Raw genomic sequence first — 17,959 nt, forward strand, 5'->3', positions numbered from 1 at the left:
TGTAGCACAGTAATCACCTAAGAGAGAAAGAGATCATGATACAGTTTGAAGAAAATGTCAAAATGCCTGCCTTCCTAGTTTAGACGGTTTGCATTTAAGTCATTTTTGGTGCGTTCAGAAACTAAAAATAATTGATAATGACAGTATGTTATTTTTTCTTTTACAAATTTGAGGCAAATAAATAACTCTATACAAATAAGTTTTGTAGTGTCACAGCCAAGATCGGATCATTACATAACTAAAGTTAATTATGCATCGCTCGTAGTACAAAGAGTAGGTAGTAAATATTAGCAGTACCTCATTTTTAGTGTTCTCAGCAGTTCACGATTCCGTAGGAAGGAGCACCATTTGTGCTTTGAGATAGACCCTTAAGACGCTGACAACACCCAATGGCCTTGACGCTAGCGTACACTGTCTATTCGTATGGGAGTAAGTGAGAGCGCGATGTCACTATAAGAGGGCGGCTAGGTTCGAAAAGTGCGGAAAAGTTAGTATTTTAGATATGTATATTTTTGTTATTGTAATTTTAATTAAAGACAACTAACTGCATAATTGAACGCCCTAGAACCGTTTAATGACGAATTCGAGACCAATCTTTGCCATTTTTTTCTATCGAGCCGATTTCATTAAATCGTGTATCTAGTACGGCTATGTTCGTTGAAATCATAGCTGGGCATTAACTAGTTAATCCGTTAATCGTTAATTAACGAAGTTAACTTTTTGGTTAACGGATTAACTTTTAAGTTAACTTTATTAAATGTTAACGGATTCGTTAACTTCCGTTAAATTTCTTCGAGTCCGTTAATCGTTAATCCAGTTCCGCACGCGCCGAGTAAAATTTGCTCTGACCCGCTACGGCCGCTACCGTAAAAGCCCGGAGTACGGCGAAACCTAGAAATTTCCCGTAAATTCACAGTCTACAGACCAATTTGTGCCTTTGGATCACCTGTTCGAGACCTGCTAAAGTTTATTAGTCCTACTGCACCCATCACAAATCGCGCAACCAACGCATCAAGCCAGAGTTCGGCAGGCCGCGCTATCTAGCAAGTTACCGTAGATCAAAACTTCGATTAGAGGTGTCTCAATCCGAGGACCTCCCGGACCACCAGGTTGAATTCCTAAAATGTTGAAATCCCGAAACGTTGACTTTCCCAGAATGTTGATTTTTTTCGGTTTCGCAAAATGTTGAATTCTCATAACGTTGAAATATCAAAAAGTTGAATTCTCAAAATGTATACTTTCAACATTTTGGGATTTCAACATTTTAGGAACTCAAGTTTATATTCCTGGAATTTTTTTAACATGGGTATTTTTTAATATGATTTCTACTCAGAATCGCGAGCTTTTTGGTCCTAATAGGAGAAAAAAATGTACCTTTGATGGTCATGAATTTCAGACTTCAGACTGTATTTAACCCATTGCTGTAACGGGGAACAAAATTTTAAGGCATTATGCTTCGAAAAGGCTCATCAGTGGAGTCTTGGAACTTAAATATGCCCTGAAACTATATAGTATGTAACAAAAGTCAATAGGGTGCTTTGAGATAATTTCGACATACAGAAATGCTCGGGTAATTTCGAAAGGGGAATCTTGATATGATGGAAATAATGGTGATTTTTATGTGACTTTCAAAATTAGACGACGTTCGAAATTACCCCAATGCACCTTACTTCAACAGCCGACAAGACCAATACCCTGATTGCTATTTAAGCGGAAAAAATCGAAACACATTTTTTTCGAACTACGAAATTTTTTCACTTGTATCACACTTAGGGTCATTAGTAACCCTATCAGCTGTTACAGTATCACTTTGCTACACCCTGTAGGTACCTACTGCAAATTTAATCTTATGGAAATTCAACATTTTAGGGTTCACCATACCGCAAAGTCAACTTTCTGCAAATTCAACATTTTAGGATTCAACAAGCTGCAAATTCAACTTTATGCAATTTGCTCATCATTATTTTTAAAATCGGGACTTAATCGCGTATAGCGTAGTTATACGCGATTAAGTCCCGATTTTAAAAATAATGATTTATGCAATTTGGACATAAAAAGAACTCAACATCCTGCAAATTCAACTTTTTGCAAATCCAACATTTTAGGAATTCAACTTGGTGGTCCTGGAGGTCCGAGGAACCTACGCACCATGACTACGACCGCATAAGTGACCCATCATCTACAGGTCACCAAAGTTAAATCTAGGATTTATCGAACCAACGTCGGTAATAAGTCCAAAGAGAACAATATTTATTAACATTTCGCTTTTACCAATTGGCAGTTGGGATTTTTTAGCAGATTTTGGCGAACTTCGGGCTTTTACAGTAACATACAAACTTACGCAAATACTAAATAGTTGATAACTGATGCAATTAGCTACAGTAAAATTATTTTTTATCACGATTAACGGATTATCGATTAACTTTAACTTCCGTTAAATTTGTTCAAATGTATCGCTTTAACGATTAACGAAGTTAACTTTTATAGTAACGGATTAGCGATTATCGAAGTTAACTATTTGATTAACGGTGCCCAGCTATGGTTGAAATATAATGAATAATAACATATAATTTACTTGCCTTACTAAAACTAACAGTTTGTCTTAAAAAACTGCGCAAGTAACATCAATTTTGCGCGATTGGGTGTTGTCAGCCCTTTAACCCATCGTATGCTGATGCACGTTAGGTCAAGTTTTTGCATTTTTTTCCAGAACGATTTTTTTTGCTCTACATGGCACAGCCGAAGTTGGAACCCATGATTTTTTGACACATCCACGCGAGGGGTTAGTAAGAAAAATGCATTTCCCACCATCATTTGGGCTCTATCATGAAATTAGGTTCAATTTTCTATAATTGTGTTTTTGAAAGACACCTAGCGTACATTACCATAGCTGGGCACCGTTAATCAAATAGTTAACTTCGATAATCGTTAATCCGTTACTAAAAAAGTTAACTTCGTTAATCGTTAAAGCGATACATTTCAACAAATTTAACGTAAGTTAAAGTTAATCGATAATCCGTTAACGCGTAAAAAAAAGAATTTTACTGTAGGGTATTCCCTGTCATGGTCACTTCTTGTTGGGGTTGCCAAAGCTACCCGATCATCACACACAGCTCCTGCGAGTCTAGAGAGAATTCTTGGCTGCATATGGAAGGCTGTGCTGTGACCTGAGATACTGCCGAGAGTTGTGTCAGGAGAGCTGAAAGATCACAGCAGGCGGAAGCGCGATGTTGGTGGTATCGGGGCGGTGAGGAAGTTCTGCTAGGGCAGTGAATGTGGTCGTAAATTGGGCTCTAATTTGCTGCTCTGACAGTAGTACAGTCGCCATGATAAAACTTAGGACTCACCGAATCGACGTTGGTGAAAGCGAAGCGTCGTGAACAGGTCGTGAACAATATTTATTGAAATAATATTTCGGGCTTTTAGCGATCGGAATCGCTAATACCTAGGATTTACCTGTAAATCTTAGAATTTGCCGTACTTCGGGCTTTTATAACAGCGTTCATGTGACGTATTTTTCGCGGCGCAACTGGAGCGTGGCGTGTTGGATTAACGATTAACGGACTCTGAGAAATTTAACGGAAGTTAACGAGTCCGTTAACATTTTTTAAAGTTAACTTAAAAGTTAATCCGTTAATCGAAATGTTAATTTCGTTAATTAACGGGTTAATGCCCAGCTATGTACATTACCTAACTCCTGCCTTTTAGATTAAGGGTCAAAATTTAAACTTTTCATTGCGGATATTTTTTCTAACAGTTTATTTTTAACTCCTTAATTTCTAAGTGCCCTTTAAGCTCTGCCTGCCCATCTTGGATGCGGGCGCGATTTTATTTATGTATGTATTACTTCTTAAAGTATGTACTAAATACATAATACAACTTATGCCAAAGGAATTAGTGCAAAGGTGGATTTTTAGGAAGTCACTAAGCATGCTCAGAAAGCTGCGCTGCTCCTGAGACTTTATTTATATTATACTATACAGAATAAAATTCGTAAAAAAATGTTTTTATATATTTACATGTAAAAAAAACAAAAATAATCGATGCCCTCGAGCATTCATTAAAACTCAAATGGCAATGGGCAGGTCACGTCGCGAGGATGCCAGATGACAAATGGGCAAAACGACTTACCATCTGGAAAGGCCCGTTTGGCAAACGAGGATCAGGGCGACCCCGAGCTCGCTGGGCAGACGACATTGAGGCAGTGTCGAGCAACTGGCTCACAGAGGCACAAGACCGAGAACGGTGGAAGAGGTTGGAGGAGGCCTATAGGTACCTGGAAGGGATCCTAACCACTAATATACTTATATTTAAATTTAGTTAATAAGGAAAATTTTGTAGTGTTTATGGAATAAAAAGGCTTTTATTTTTATTATTTATATTACATGTAAATGATTACATCAAATACAAATTTAAATTTACGCTTCGACTTCTTCGATATTTGGTTTCTTTCGCGTTTCGTCTTCACCCGGCGAATGCTGCCGCTTAGCAGTTTTATTCTTTGCGTGTTTGTTTTGATTTCGTAGAGCCTTGGACATTTTCTCCTCTCCCACACTGTAAAAAGTAATATATTTATAACTAAATCTTTGTTTAACTTTTTTCTAGTAGAGTTAAAAACAGTTACATTTACTTTTATTTTTAACACAAAAAGGGTCAATAGTATAATAAGATCTTGATGACCTTGGTTCAGCAAAAATAAACCGTAAAAGGGGCATTTCAGGAGAATGTCGCTAACGACATGCGATTCTACTAATACTTCTGAAGACGCTTATAAAGCGAAGTTGTGTCACAACCTTTCATGACTTGGTTAACAAATTGGCAGTATTTTTTCGAAATAACTGCCATAAAAGGCCAAAGCATGTCGTAAGCGACATTCTCGTGGAATTCCCCAAATATCATATAAACCAAACAAAGGGAAAAAAACCAGACCGTTAGAACTTGTTAGTATTAATCATAATGTTACTTTTACACTTTCAAACGTGATGTTTTAGCGCGACTATCAAAATATCAAATCAAACCGTTTATTTGCAAGAATACAGTCAAATAGATGGTATCAAACAAATGGAAAGTACAGTACACTCAACCAGCTAGAGAGCATGCGAAATCTTATACAGATTTTTTAATGTTTTTTAAATAGGAAGAAAAACTATAGTTTTTACTCACTTAACAGCAGCCCTAGATCCCGGGCCCCAGTAAGGGGCAGGGTTAAACTGAAAGCGAAGCTGTCCGTCGCGCCGGCTGATGGGGTTGGCGTCGACCCTCTGGCTGAGGTCTATTGAGCTTGTGATGGGCTGGCTGAGTAGGTTTTTGGTGACCGGGTCCGCTTCAAGCCTGTAATTGTATTGATTGATGTAATTGATAGATAAATTTTAGTCAGCAATGAAATTTTTAAATACGTGACAGTTTATGTGCCTGTGTCGAATCGAAACTTCAAAGAGCCATATGTGCTGAAAAACGTCGTACAATACACGTGCGAAGAAGAAATTCGTAACTTGCGTAAATTCAAAACACTCCCTTTCTAATGTATTACCACTTCTTTCGAACTCCCTCTTTTCCGTACTTGTATCGTAATGTACTAGGTAAATTGCAATGGAATCCGTACAAATATTGTAAATTGAAAATAATTGGTATAACAAACTAAGACACAACTTAGTCACAACATTGACGGAAGGTTGCTGACTAACTTTGACTGAATTAATAGTATTTTAGTATTTATTAAATGTATATGTGTTGACGACCGGTCTGGCGCAGTCGGTAGTGACCCTGCCTGCTACGCCGCGGCCCCGGGTTCGAATCCCGGTAAGGGCATTTATTTGTGTGATGAGTGTGATGACAGATATTTGTTCCTGAGTCATGGATGTTTTCTATGTATATAAGTATTTATATATTATATATATCGTTGTATGAGTACCCACAACACAAGCCTTCTTGAGCTTACCGTAGGCCTCAGTCAATCTGTGTAAGAATGTCCTATAATATATTTTATTTATTTATTTTATACTGTTATGCCAGTCTTGTCAATCTGTGAAGTTTAGATCAAAAGAAATGTGCATATCGTCACTACTTTGAAAAAATCTCGTATCTCACGCTGCTCCTCAAAGTTAAAACGCAGTAAGTCTATATGCATTCCATACATAGTAAGTAAGTAAGTAAGTGCTTTATTTGTAAATATAGGTTACAGTGGTGGTCAGTTATTATATATGGTACAGTTTCACTATATTTTACCAGTTGGCGTACAAAAACATTAAACTTAATACTAGAAATTAGACTATCAGACATACTTACTACAATTTTCTTTTCATTGACAGACGAAGATAAAAGTTTTTTTTAAAGTAGTGACGATATACGTTATTGCAATGAAATAGTGATCAGGTTTTATAGTAGGTATACAAGTAATGCAAGGAGGATGATGATGATATACAAGTAATAACATACTTAGCCGGTTTGATCGGGTGCGACTTCTCCCACGTCCGTATGATGTCCCACACGTACTGCGCCGGCGCGTTTGTCTTGATCGACATTTTGGACGCGTGCGAGTAGGATACTTTGTAACCACCATTTAGGATTGCCGACCTGGAAGAAGAACCAATTATAAATCTTATCATCGCGACTCAAAACTCTTCATAATTGGGATATTTAGAATTACATACTTGATTAAAAGTATTAATGAATTTGCAGTAGGTTCACAACACTGTATTTGAGAATCAAACATGTCACTAAAGACATGTAATATCATTTTGAGGGAATGCAGCTATTACTTTTTAAAATAAATATAACTCATAAAAAATAAATTCAAAAGCATCCAATCCAACTCGCTCGCGCTTACGCTCAGTGTACAAACAGGAGTTTGTGTACTGTTGTACAGAAGTCACAGGCCACACTGAAATATGATTGATGTGTTGGATTTGCCATTATAATGTTTAATAATTGTAACATTTTAAGGTACGTTTCTCTCAAACATTTAAATTTATGGCAATAATGTCGGTAGACAAAGAAACCGGGTCGGTCTGGCAAGTTTACCTGGACTGGTTATAAAAGGGACTGCTCGTCGGCGAGCAGTCACTTTTAGTTCTACTAGCGCCACGAACAGAGATAAGTACCTTGATCTGATTATAATAATAATTGCCTGAATTAATTTATGTAATTATTTTAAGTGCCTTAATCTGATTATTTAATAAATATAAATACCTGAACTAATTTACGAAATTATTCAATGAAAATTATCTGAATTAATTTATGAAATGGATTAATAAAAATGTATTTAAAAAGTTAATATGTTTTAGTGTTTCGTAATAACTCGACAACAACACTGTTTATGTCTGATTATTTCATAATAATTATTTGAATTTAACTATGAAATTAATCAATGAAAACTACCTGAATAAATTGATGAAATTGACTAATGAAATTGTAATTAAAAATTAGTAGATATGTTTTACTATTTCATTATACGTAACTTAATAGTAACCCTGTTTATGATTTTACTCCCTTGTCGAATATTTGATGTGTTTCCAACAAGTAAATATATTGGTGTCATTGCTTTATAACCAACGCAGTTTTATTATGTCCCATATTTGCCAATTGAATTACATATTTAAATTTATTCCAAAAAAAACAAATCAGGATTGCTTAAACAGCGAATTGCCCAAACTGTAAAACAAATATATGTTTATAATTATTTTATCATATTAGTCACTTCAGGTCATATGACATTTGAGTAAAGATAATTAAATTTGTTCTTTGGAAGTTAGTTATTTCGTCATATTAGTAGTCCCTTCAGGTCATATGTCATTTGACTAAACGTAATTTGTTCCTTGGAAGTTAGTTACCTTTCTTGAAAAAAACCTTGATTATTATTTTGAACAAAAAAAGGCTGTTTATTATACCCCTTTAACATACTCGGTCGCATAATTAAATCTTTAATCTTTCATACAAACCTAAAAATAAAAACGTTTCATTATATAACCAAAATGCTAAATTCAGAAGTGGAGATACGTTTTACCTAGCCATCTTTTAACACTGTGAATTATTTCAGAGATAACGGATTGAAATCTGCTGACCAACTTTCATACCACCATTCGGAGTGAAATTTCTTCGGGCTGCCGATACCACAACATTGTGCTTCCTACATTTGGTCCTACTAACAGCGATGATGGGGCTGTACGGCCGACGCATGGTGCACCGATTTCGGGACCTTCTGAAAACCTGAATGGACTGGCGTTGTTATGATCATTAAAGTCGGTAAGGCCCTGAGGGCTCTGCATTATCATGTAAAAAATCTTGCTTTGAAGAAATATTGTTGTACCCACTGTGTTTTAAACTGATTTTGTTTACTTATTACGGAACTGCAGTTAATCGAGCTAGTTATTGAAAGAGCTAGTGTTATGATTATGACATCTTGAATAAATAAATTACCTCTTATTAGATCATGTTGTTTAAAAGAAAAACAGTTAAATCCTGAAGAAAGGGTATAAAAGTCAGAACTGAACAATACAGGTTTAGAACAATACTGGTTTAGTTTCTTCCTTTGGGAATAAATTATATTTTGTTAATGACATAATTCGGTAAACAAGTTCTTGTTGTAAAGATTGTATTATGACACTACTGATCCGGAGTGATCCTATAACTGCAAAACAATATTTCGATTTTCGTATTGATATAGGGTCTAAATCTCTGTATTGACCAACGTTTATTTTATTTTCCAAAAAATATTTTTAGCTATTTCTCTTGAGAAACACTAATTTGAAAATCACTAATATATTTTTTTTTGTTTATGTATTGTAAAGTGGCAGTTTTCACTTAATAAATAAAAATTTGATACTAATAAGTGACTCAAGATCGATATTTTCAAGCAAATATGTACGTTTCAAAAATCGTTTTTATTTTTTTTTAATACTCGCTTTTCAATTGTCCAATATTTGTTTTCGCTTACATTTTATAATGATTTTTCTCCACTTTGACCAGAATGAGACCTAAGTGGATTGCCATTATAATGAGATACAAAAAAATTGGCAATCGATATGTGATTTACTTTAGGTGGTTTCGTTGTTTATTTAACTATACTATACCAAAAACAAACAAATTAGTAAGTAATTAAACCTGCCTACCTACAAAAATGTCAAATTTAAAGGTAGTATATTAGTGTTTTCTTCAGATAGTGGCATGGCTTCAAAGTGAAAGTTATTGGTTAATTTAAATACAGTAGTTTAGTTACATATATTACCTACATCGTAAAAAAAATTGTTCATAATAGACACAAAACTTGCTGCTAAAAATGCTGTGCTTATTTTAACCTGTTCCTGCCCACCATGTAGGTACAGTTTGAGGTATTTGAAATTTAAACCAAATTATTTAATAAATATGGTAGACTTTCCTTACCTACCTAATTAATAAAAAAAAATAGATTCAAAACTTGCTACTATAAATGATGTGCTTATTCTAAGAAACGCTTAAACGTTTGTATCCCGCACTAACGTATTTCAAAATTATTTCACCAATTGCGGACCAATAAAATTTACTTTTAGTACCCAACAGTAATGTTACACACACACATCCCTATTGATTTGAATTCAATTAACATTGAAACTTTTTCCAAGTTGCTGTTACTTCGGACAAATTACTGATCTGATAAATGATAAATCTATTTATCATCATTGCGAGTATGTTTACAATTTTGTCTTCTGTTTTCGTTGAGAAGTAACGATTAAGAAAGTGTCTGAGATTTTAATTCTACTTTCACGTTTGTGTCTGTTATCGCATATCTTAGGCTCAAAAACGAATAAAGTTTTATTTATTTATTTGAAATTTATTGCACAAATTAACAATAACAAGTACAAATGGCGAACTTAACGCCTTAAGTCATTTTCTATCAGTCAACCATTGGGCAAAACAGAGATAGTCTGGTGGACGCCATTATAAAGCCAGTATGAGATTTTAATGATTAAATACAAGTTGATTCTATTATAAAATAAACATATATAGATACAATAATAGTGCAAATAAAGGCTTACGCAACTTGCTTTATAAAGAGAGTTTACTCTGTGCTTGCCTGGTTTTCGAGTTTAGGTAGATTATTATCTACAAAGAATTTTTATTGATTTCCGTAAATATTAGGGGACGGTTCTTTAGGTAAATTACAATTAATTTCTGTAAGAAAATATTGTCTTTTCTCTTACTGTTATCGAGTTATTCAGGGAATGAATTTAGTGGCTCAGTAAGCGTAGTAATAAAGGCTGCCTTTGTAATTCCTTTTCATTATTTATTGTTACATGTGTCGTCATTTACTTGAGACTGACTTTATTGTTTCTACGGGTCTCTCACATGATTAAAAAATTTATAATGTATGAAAACGGTTAAAAAAAAAACCCTTTTTCTAATTTAATAAGTGATTTGCCGGGTGGTTCCTGATAGGGATCCTGGCGACTGTCAAATTTAACAAAAAAAAGTGTTTTCATATCAGCGGGTTCGTTTATACGAACCAAATTAATTTTATTACTTATGTAATAAAATTAATTTGGTCTCCCAACAAGAAAGTCATTATTAAAAAAAGGAAAGCAGAAAAAAAATAAGATTAATAAATTAAATTATGAACAATAATACAAATCTCACAGAACAAGATTCTGCAAAAAAAAAAGGGTCACTAGGTAGGTACTTATTCATCTTTCATGCTGAGTAGAGTACCTACGGAAAATAGTGTGAATAGATTCAAATAAATAAGATTCTTTGGGAAAAGGGACCATTTTCAAAATATAACTGTATAAATAAGTGGGCGATTCTATATGCTTCTTTTCCTGATTATTCGTCACGTTTATGCTTTACTTCTCAAGATAGCTCATTACATAGTTAATATGTGATACTGTAATGTTTAATAAATATATTAGGTATACTATTTACTGAAAACTGTTGCTGATAAAGCGATATTTACCATGTAATAAGCTACGAATAAGGGAAGATGAGTTTTCAGTTTGTACGGCATTTGCATCTTACATGACATGCCCTTCATAAAATATTATGTCGTTAGGTCAGACTGGCCGAGCTGTTTGGAAGATATAATAATATTCACACTTGTTGATTGATCGTGAAGTAATCAGAAATAAATATATAGCTCGATTAATTGAAGTCCTAGGATATTGTATCTTTTTACAGTACAGTACAAAGATAAAAACATTTTGTGATAAAACTTGATGAAAGATATACCTATCGATGTTGCTATATCTGTAAAGAAAATGTAAAATAGTATACAAAATGGTAAATGGCCATATTAAGTGCTGATTATCTTAAAGCATTCCGCAAAAAAAAACTGGCTATATTTATTGTGTACTTGCTATACTGTTACATTAATTTAAGGTTACAATAAATAACTGAAAAAAAAGGTAGCTTTTTTGCCGATTGCTTTAAGTCCGGATTAGCCGTGTTGGATATATACATATGTAATAAAATGTGTAATATATATTATATACTATGTATAATTGACAACGTTTCAAAATTTTCAGTGTCCCTAAGTCGAAAACCATTTCGAGATATAATATTAATATAATTTTTTTTTTTCCCGTATTTTTATGATAACAAAAAAATCTTAAAAAATAGTTTAATGGGGAAGTGACCTCAATAGCTGATTTAGAGCTGTCACTATAACAAAAGAAACTTCCAGTTAGGAAGTCACTTGAGTTTGACAGTGACACTTGACAGTCATACATACCGGACTGTTTAAGCTGAATGTTAAAACTTTTTTTTTTTTTTGGAAATTATTTTGTCGTTTTCTTAAGTGTATGAATCAACACATGTGAAGTCATAAAGCTGTGTCTTCTTAAGCTCTTTCTACTCGAAGTAGTAATAAGGGACTTTCTCATTAAAATAGCAGTTTTTGGAAAAATAAAAAAAAATACGTGTATCTTTTAGTATTGAGTTCTTTCAAACCAAACAATAAAAAGTAGTACTCAAAAATATGAAATGTTGTCAATTGTATATATACTGCTGGTCGGTTATGTGTCTGATGATTGCTTGACGTCATGGTGCAGCAGGTGACGGAGCTTTCATGCCAGGGCACATAGCTACAAAAATACTGTTGGTCGGTTGTGTGTCTGATGATTGCTCGACGTCATGTCGCAACAGGTGACGGAGCTTTCATGCCAGGGCCCACAGCTACAAAAATACTGTTGGTCGGTTGTGTGTCTGATGATTGCTCGACGTCATGTCGCAACAGGTGACGGAGCTTTCATGCCAGGGCCCACAGCTACAAAAATACTGTTGGTCGGTTGTGTGTCTGATGATTGCTCGACGTCATGTCGCAACAGGTGACGGAGCTTTCATGCCAGGGCCCATAGCTATAAAAAATACTGTTGGTCGGTTGTGTGTCTGATGATTGCTCGACGTCATGTCGCAACAGGTGACGGAGCTTTCATGCCAAGGCCCACAGCTACAAAAATACTGTTGGTCGGTTGTGTGTCTGATGATTGCTCGACGTCATGTCGCAACAGGTGACGGAGCTTTCATGCCAGGGCCCATAGCTACAAAAATACTGTTGGTCGGTTGTGTGTCTGATGATTGCTCGACGTCATGTCGCAACAGGTGACGGAGCTTTCATGCCAGGGCCCACAGCTACAAAAAAATGCTGGTCGGTCACAAGTCTGATGTTTGCCTGGCTTCACGGGCAGCAGGTGATGGGGCTTACATGACAAGGCTTGTGGCTACTTAATATAAGAGTAAGATTAAGATGTATAACTATGTAAATACTTTTGTACTTCGAGATCGAAGTACTTGTCAGTATGGCCGTGTTGGATTTGCCATTATAATGTTTAATAATTGTAACATTTTAAGGTACGTTTCTCTCAAACATTTAAATTTATGGCAATAATGTCGGTAGACAAAGAAACCGGGTCGGTCTGGCAAGTTTACCTGGACTGGTTATAAAAGGGACTGCTCGTCGGCGAGCAGTCACTTTTAGTTCTACTAGCGCCACGAACAGAGATAAGTACCTTGATCTGATTATAATAATAATTGCCTGAATTAATTTATGTAATTATTTTAAGTGCCTTAATCTGATTATTTAATAAATATAAATACCTGAACTAATTTACGAAATTATTCAATGAAAATTATCTGAATTAATTTATGAAATGGATTAATAAAAATGTATTTAAAAAGTTAATATGTTTTAGTGTTTCGTAATAACTCGACAACAACACTGTTTATGTCTGATTATTTCATAATAATTATTTGAATTTAACTATGAAATTAATCAATGAAAACTACCTGAATAAATTGATGAAATTGACTAATGAAATTGTAATTAAAAATTAGTAGATATGTTTTACTATTTCATTATACGTAACTTAATAGTAACCCTGTTTATGATTTTACTCCCTTGTCGAATATTTGATGTGTTTCCAACAAGTAAATATATTGGTGTCATTGCTTTATAACCAACGCAGTTTTATTATGTCCCATATTTGCCAATTGAATTACATATTTAAATTTATTCCAAAAAAACAAATCAGGATTGCTTAAACAGCGAATTGCCCAAACTGTAAAACAAATATATGTTTATAATTATTTTATCATATTAGTCACTTCAGGTCATATGACATTTGAGTAAAGATAATTAAATTTGTTCTTTGGAAGTTAGTTATTTCGTCATATTAGTAGTCCCTTCAGGTCATATGTCATTTGACTAAACGTAATTTGTTCCTTGGAAGTTAGTTACCTTTCTTGAAAAAAACCTTGATTATTATTTTGAACAAAAAAAGGGCTGTTTATTATACCCCTTTAACATACTCGGTCGCATAATTAAATCTTTAATCTTTCATACAAACCTAAAAATAAAAACGTTTCATTATATAACCAAAATGCTAAATGATGCAACTGGCCCTTAGAATTACATACTTGATTAAAAGTATTAATGCATTTGCAGTAGGTTCACAACACTGTATTTGAGAATCAAACATGTCACTAAAGACATGTAATATCATTTTGAGGGAATGCAGCTATTACTTTTTAAAATAAATATAACTCATAAAAAATAAATTCAAAAGCATCCAATCCAACTCGCTCGCGCTTACGCTCAGTGTACAAACAGGAGTTTGTGTACTGTTGTACAGGAGTCACAGGTCACACTGGAACATAGGCAATATTTTTTCTAAATAAATAACTAACCTCATAACCAGCATAGGCATAGTCTCCAAATGCACACGTCCGACCAGCTTATCCATAGTGTAATAGAGAGGCGTATCATGGAGCTCCTCTCTAACCATAGATAAAAGTCCTTCTATTCGCTTCGCCGTGCCAAAGAGTTGAGGTTGCTCTTGTACTCTGGTTAGGACACGGCTCACGAAGGATTCGTCGTGGATAGGGGCTGACCAGATTGGACCGCCAAGCTGACGGAAATAGTAGGGAAATGTTGATATAAAGTCCATTGTTTTATTAGTTTTTTTTGTACAAAGTCAGACTTACGATATTTACAATGAATAGATTTAAGAGATCAATGACGCAACAACAGAAGTTCAAAACAAAAAAGTACAATATATTATGCTCTTTTTAACAGTACCCCACCTGTCTTAAACGGTGTATTTCAATACATTATAAAACATGTGCAAAGTTTTACTGTACGCTGAAAATCCAGCGATTTGAGGTAATAAGCTACACTTACATGATGCCTCTGGTTGCAGTGCACACAGAACTCGCCCACAGGTGGGGCGGGTGGCAGAAACGCCTTTGTTTGTGCCGGGTTCTTCTCTGTAGGGTTGGGTTTGAAACCACCCAGTGGCTGAAGGGTGATGTTATCGCAGCCTACACATTGGTACACCATAGATAGTTTACTAAAACAAGTTAAAAAAAACGGGTTAATACAATTGAAGCAGATGTCAACAAACTTGGCTCTTACACTACCATTCTTACCTCGTAGTTTTTTTGCAATGAATAGCACCAGAGTATACTTTGACAAACACGCGAATGTAGAAATCGGCCGATATGCTGATGAGCGGTACAATGTACCTACTGTAGCGATTGGCGTGCTGTTCTATGCATTGTAAAAGAATTCTTAACGCCTGAAAAAGTAAATATGAAATATTTATTACAAACTTAAAACATTTTTTTGGGTTGAAATCTGAATTTTTAGAATACGAAAAATTAAAATTTTTGGTGATTTTCTTATTTAAGTATTTTTTTTGATAAAATAATTATTACATATCACAGAAACACTTACCATTTCATGACAGCATTTAGTCTTCAAACTGACCGCACCATACTTGCAGTAGCAAGTCTCCGGCGAGTTGCCAGCGAGCACAGCCATGTCAGTGGCAGTAACCAACAGTAAGCCACCATCTTGCACACTTTGCACTGCCGAGTCGAGGAAGATGGATGGGCAGCCATATGGGTCTAGGTCTATTGCTGAGAATCTCTTCTGGGGGTGCTTGTGTTTGTACATTAGCATGCTGAAAAATTGTTTCTTTAATAATATTTGATAAAATATTTTAAACCTGAATTAAAATCCTGTATTGCTCATTAATGTAATAGTTAATTAAAGTTACGTGATGTAATCTTGTTATATTGGTGAACAATAAAGAATATTTGTATTGTAATGTCAGTATTAATTCTTAAACAATCATACAGATAATTTTGCACATTTTTTACAACCAATAACTACATGGTCTATTACAACTAAAAGAACATCCAAAAATTTCATAATTAATATTTTCTTTTGTTTGTTGTTAGCCAGTTACACAAAAAAAATCATAAATTAAAAAAAAGGTCAATAGCCACTCACCAAGCATCATCATGGCTAGTTTCAATAATATTGTCTACTCCATTATGCACAATATTAGCCTTGATTGTCTCTACAGCCTGCTCAGACAAGTCATTGGCCACAATTTTAGTCACATTTGGCACTTCCTTGGCATAGCGGATACTTCTCAGCCCAGTAGCTGATAGAGCTTCAAGAATTGTCACCTCAATCTGAAATAAGTTTTTTATAAATTAATATCAATAAGCATTCAATTCAATAGATGATATAAGGACAAAAAGTTTTATTGTTTAATAAGCAATCAACATTTTAACAAACTTGGCATGTTTTATCAAAGGCACTGCCATGCCCCTATTTATAAATTTATATTTTAACTTCATGTTATGAATAAAAAATATTCCAAAAACTATTTAAAATTCAAACCTCCGTTTCAGTTTCTTCCTTTTCTTGTCCTGTCTTTTTTTCTGAGCCTTCTCACGTTTCTCTTGCTTATAGTCTTCAGTAAATACAGTCAGAACTGCTACACTCAAGTCTCTGTTAAATTCCTGAACTGGATTGTAGAAGACCTTCTCTGTACTCAACTTTATTTCAGCTTGCCCCTCCTTAATTGATTTAGTAGCTGAAGAGCTTTCCATTTTCATAATTATCTAAGAACATATTAAAAGGTTATAAAATAGGTATTCTAGTAAAGTAGTTACTATGAAATAGTAATGTAGACTTTCGAATCTGTGCATAAATAAAACTTACTTGATAAGCTCGTTTAAATATAAAGCGATATCTTCTTGTAAACATTAACTTTTCAATACAAAAACTTTAATAGTTCCACATTTTACCAGTATCGAACACTGCACATTATTTTGACAATAAATGACATCGGTGACGTATTGAGGCCACGTTTAGAAGTATGGAATGAGATTAATAACAAAATGTTTGACTCGAGCACAAAGCAACTATTTATACAAAATTTCTTTAATATTTTCAAAGTTCATAATCATTTTATATTTCAATCGTTATTTTTATTTAATTAATAATAATTGGTTATTAATTAATCAAATTTATAGTATATCTCCAGAAATGTATATTCTGAACACATTCTGAACATGTGCAGTGTGTTAGTGTGTAATGTTACCATCGGAAATAAAAAATGACATTTGTTTGACGCTCGTCTGATTGACGTTGCGTTGCATTTTGCTTTGGATATTTCGTCGGCATTTTCTGCGAAAATATTGTTCTTTGAGTTAAATATATTAATCAATAACAAGTATGAATCGTAGAAGGGGCCACGGAGATGAAGATGCGGACGGTTACGGTATGTTTTGTTATGTCGAATAAGGTTTTCAGGTTATAATTGTTTACTCTCCTACAATAAGTTATTAATGCAATTCTTATGCGTTTCAGATCGTCTTCACCGTAAAAGACGTCGTGTATCAGAAAACCAGGAGATAGAGGATAGATTAGAGTCCCTTATTTTGAGGGTTGGAGAGAAAAGCAGCTCTAGTTTAGAGAGTAATCTCGAAGGTTTGGCAAGCGTACTTGAAGCTGATTTGAATACGTTCCGCGTGAAAATCCTTCGTATCCTGACGGAATGCGCTATTCGTATGCCAGAGAAGTGCACTATCTACGCTACGCTCGTTGGTCTCCTTAATGCGAAGAACTATAACTTTGGCGGTGAATTTGTAGACTACATAGTTAAGACGTTTAAAGAAAACTTGAAAGCTGGTAAATGGAACGCGGCTAGATACTGTCTAAGGTTCATATCTGACTTGGTCAACTGTCACGTGTTGGCTGCATCATCACTACTTACTTTATTGGAGACATTAGTAGACTGTGCTAATGAGGATGGCGTACCGCAAGTTCGTAGAGACTGGTTTGTGTTCGCTGTTCTTTCCGCTTTGCCTTGGGTGGGTCGGGAGCTTTATGAAAAGAAAGAGTCTCAGTTGGACCATCTACTTGTTACCATTGAAGTATTCTTGAACAAGAGAAGTAAGAAACATTGGCCAGCCCTTAAAGTATGGTCAGCAGATTCACCGCATTTACAAGAAGAGTATCTGGACTGCCTCTGGGCACAAATTAAGAAGTTGAGGCAGGACAACTGGTCGGAGAAGCACATTCCTCGCCCATACCTTGCCTTTGATTCTATTTTGTGTGAAGCCTTGCAGCACACACTGCCAACCATTCAGGTAAATAAAGTAATAAAGATGATTGAATGATTGTAAGTAAGTC

The 17,959-nt window shown here is 34.7% G+C and overlaps 2 protein-coding genes across 2 annotated transcripts in view; one reads left to right on the plus strand and one right to left on the minus strand.

The window, feature by feature from the left end:
- Window positions 1–4,340: 4,340 nt before the first annotated feature.
- Window positions 4,341–16,608, minus strand: LOC125233781 (probable tRNA (guanine(26)-N(2))-dimethyltransferase). Its single transcript, XM_048139876.1, is given in 10 exon segments — window positions 4,341–4,554; window positions 5,164–5,331; window positions 6,436–6,573; window positions 14,152–14,372; window positions 14,645–14,813; window positions 14,893–15,041; window positions 15,200–15,428; window positions 15,761–15,948; window positions 16,144–16,383; window positions 16,484–16,608. Coding segments are annotated over 10 exon segments (1,683 nt in total). The 5' UTR covers window positions 16,529–16,608; the 3' UTR covers window positions 4,341–4,418.
- Window positions 16,609–16,907: 299 nt separating this feature from the next.
- Window positions 16,908–17,959, plus strand: part of LOC125233758 (nuclear cap-binding protein subunit 1-like) — a 44,122-nt gene continuing 43,070 nt past the window's right edge. Inside the window, 2 exon segments of the mRNA XM_048139834.1 lie at window positions 16,908–17,045; window positions 17,135–17,916. Coding sequence (XP_047995791.1) covers window positions 17,000–17,045; window positions 17,135–17,916 — 828 coding nt within the window. The 5' untranslated portion in view covers window positions 16,908–16,999.

The sequence above is a fragment of the Leguminivora glycinivorella genome, chromosome 15 (assembly GCF_023078275.1).
Source record: "Leguminivora glycinivorella isolate SPB_JAAS2020 chromosome 15, LegGlyc_1.1, whole genome shotgun sequence".
NCBI classification, from domain to species: Eukaryota; Metazoa; Arthropoda; class Insecta; order Lepidoptera; family Tortricidae; genus Leguminivora; species Leguminivora glycinivorella.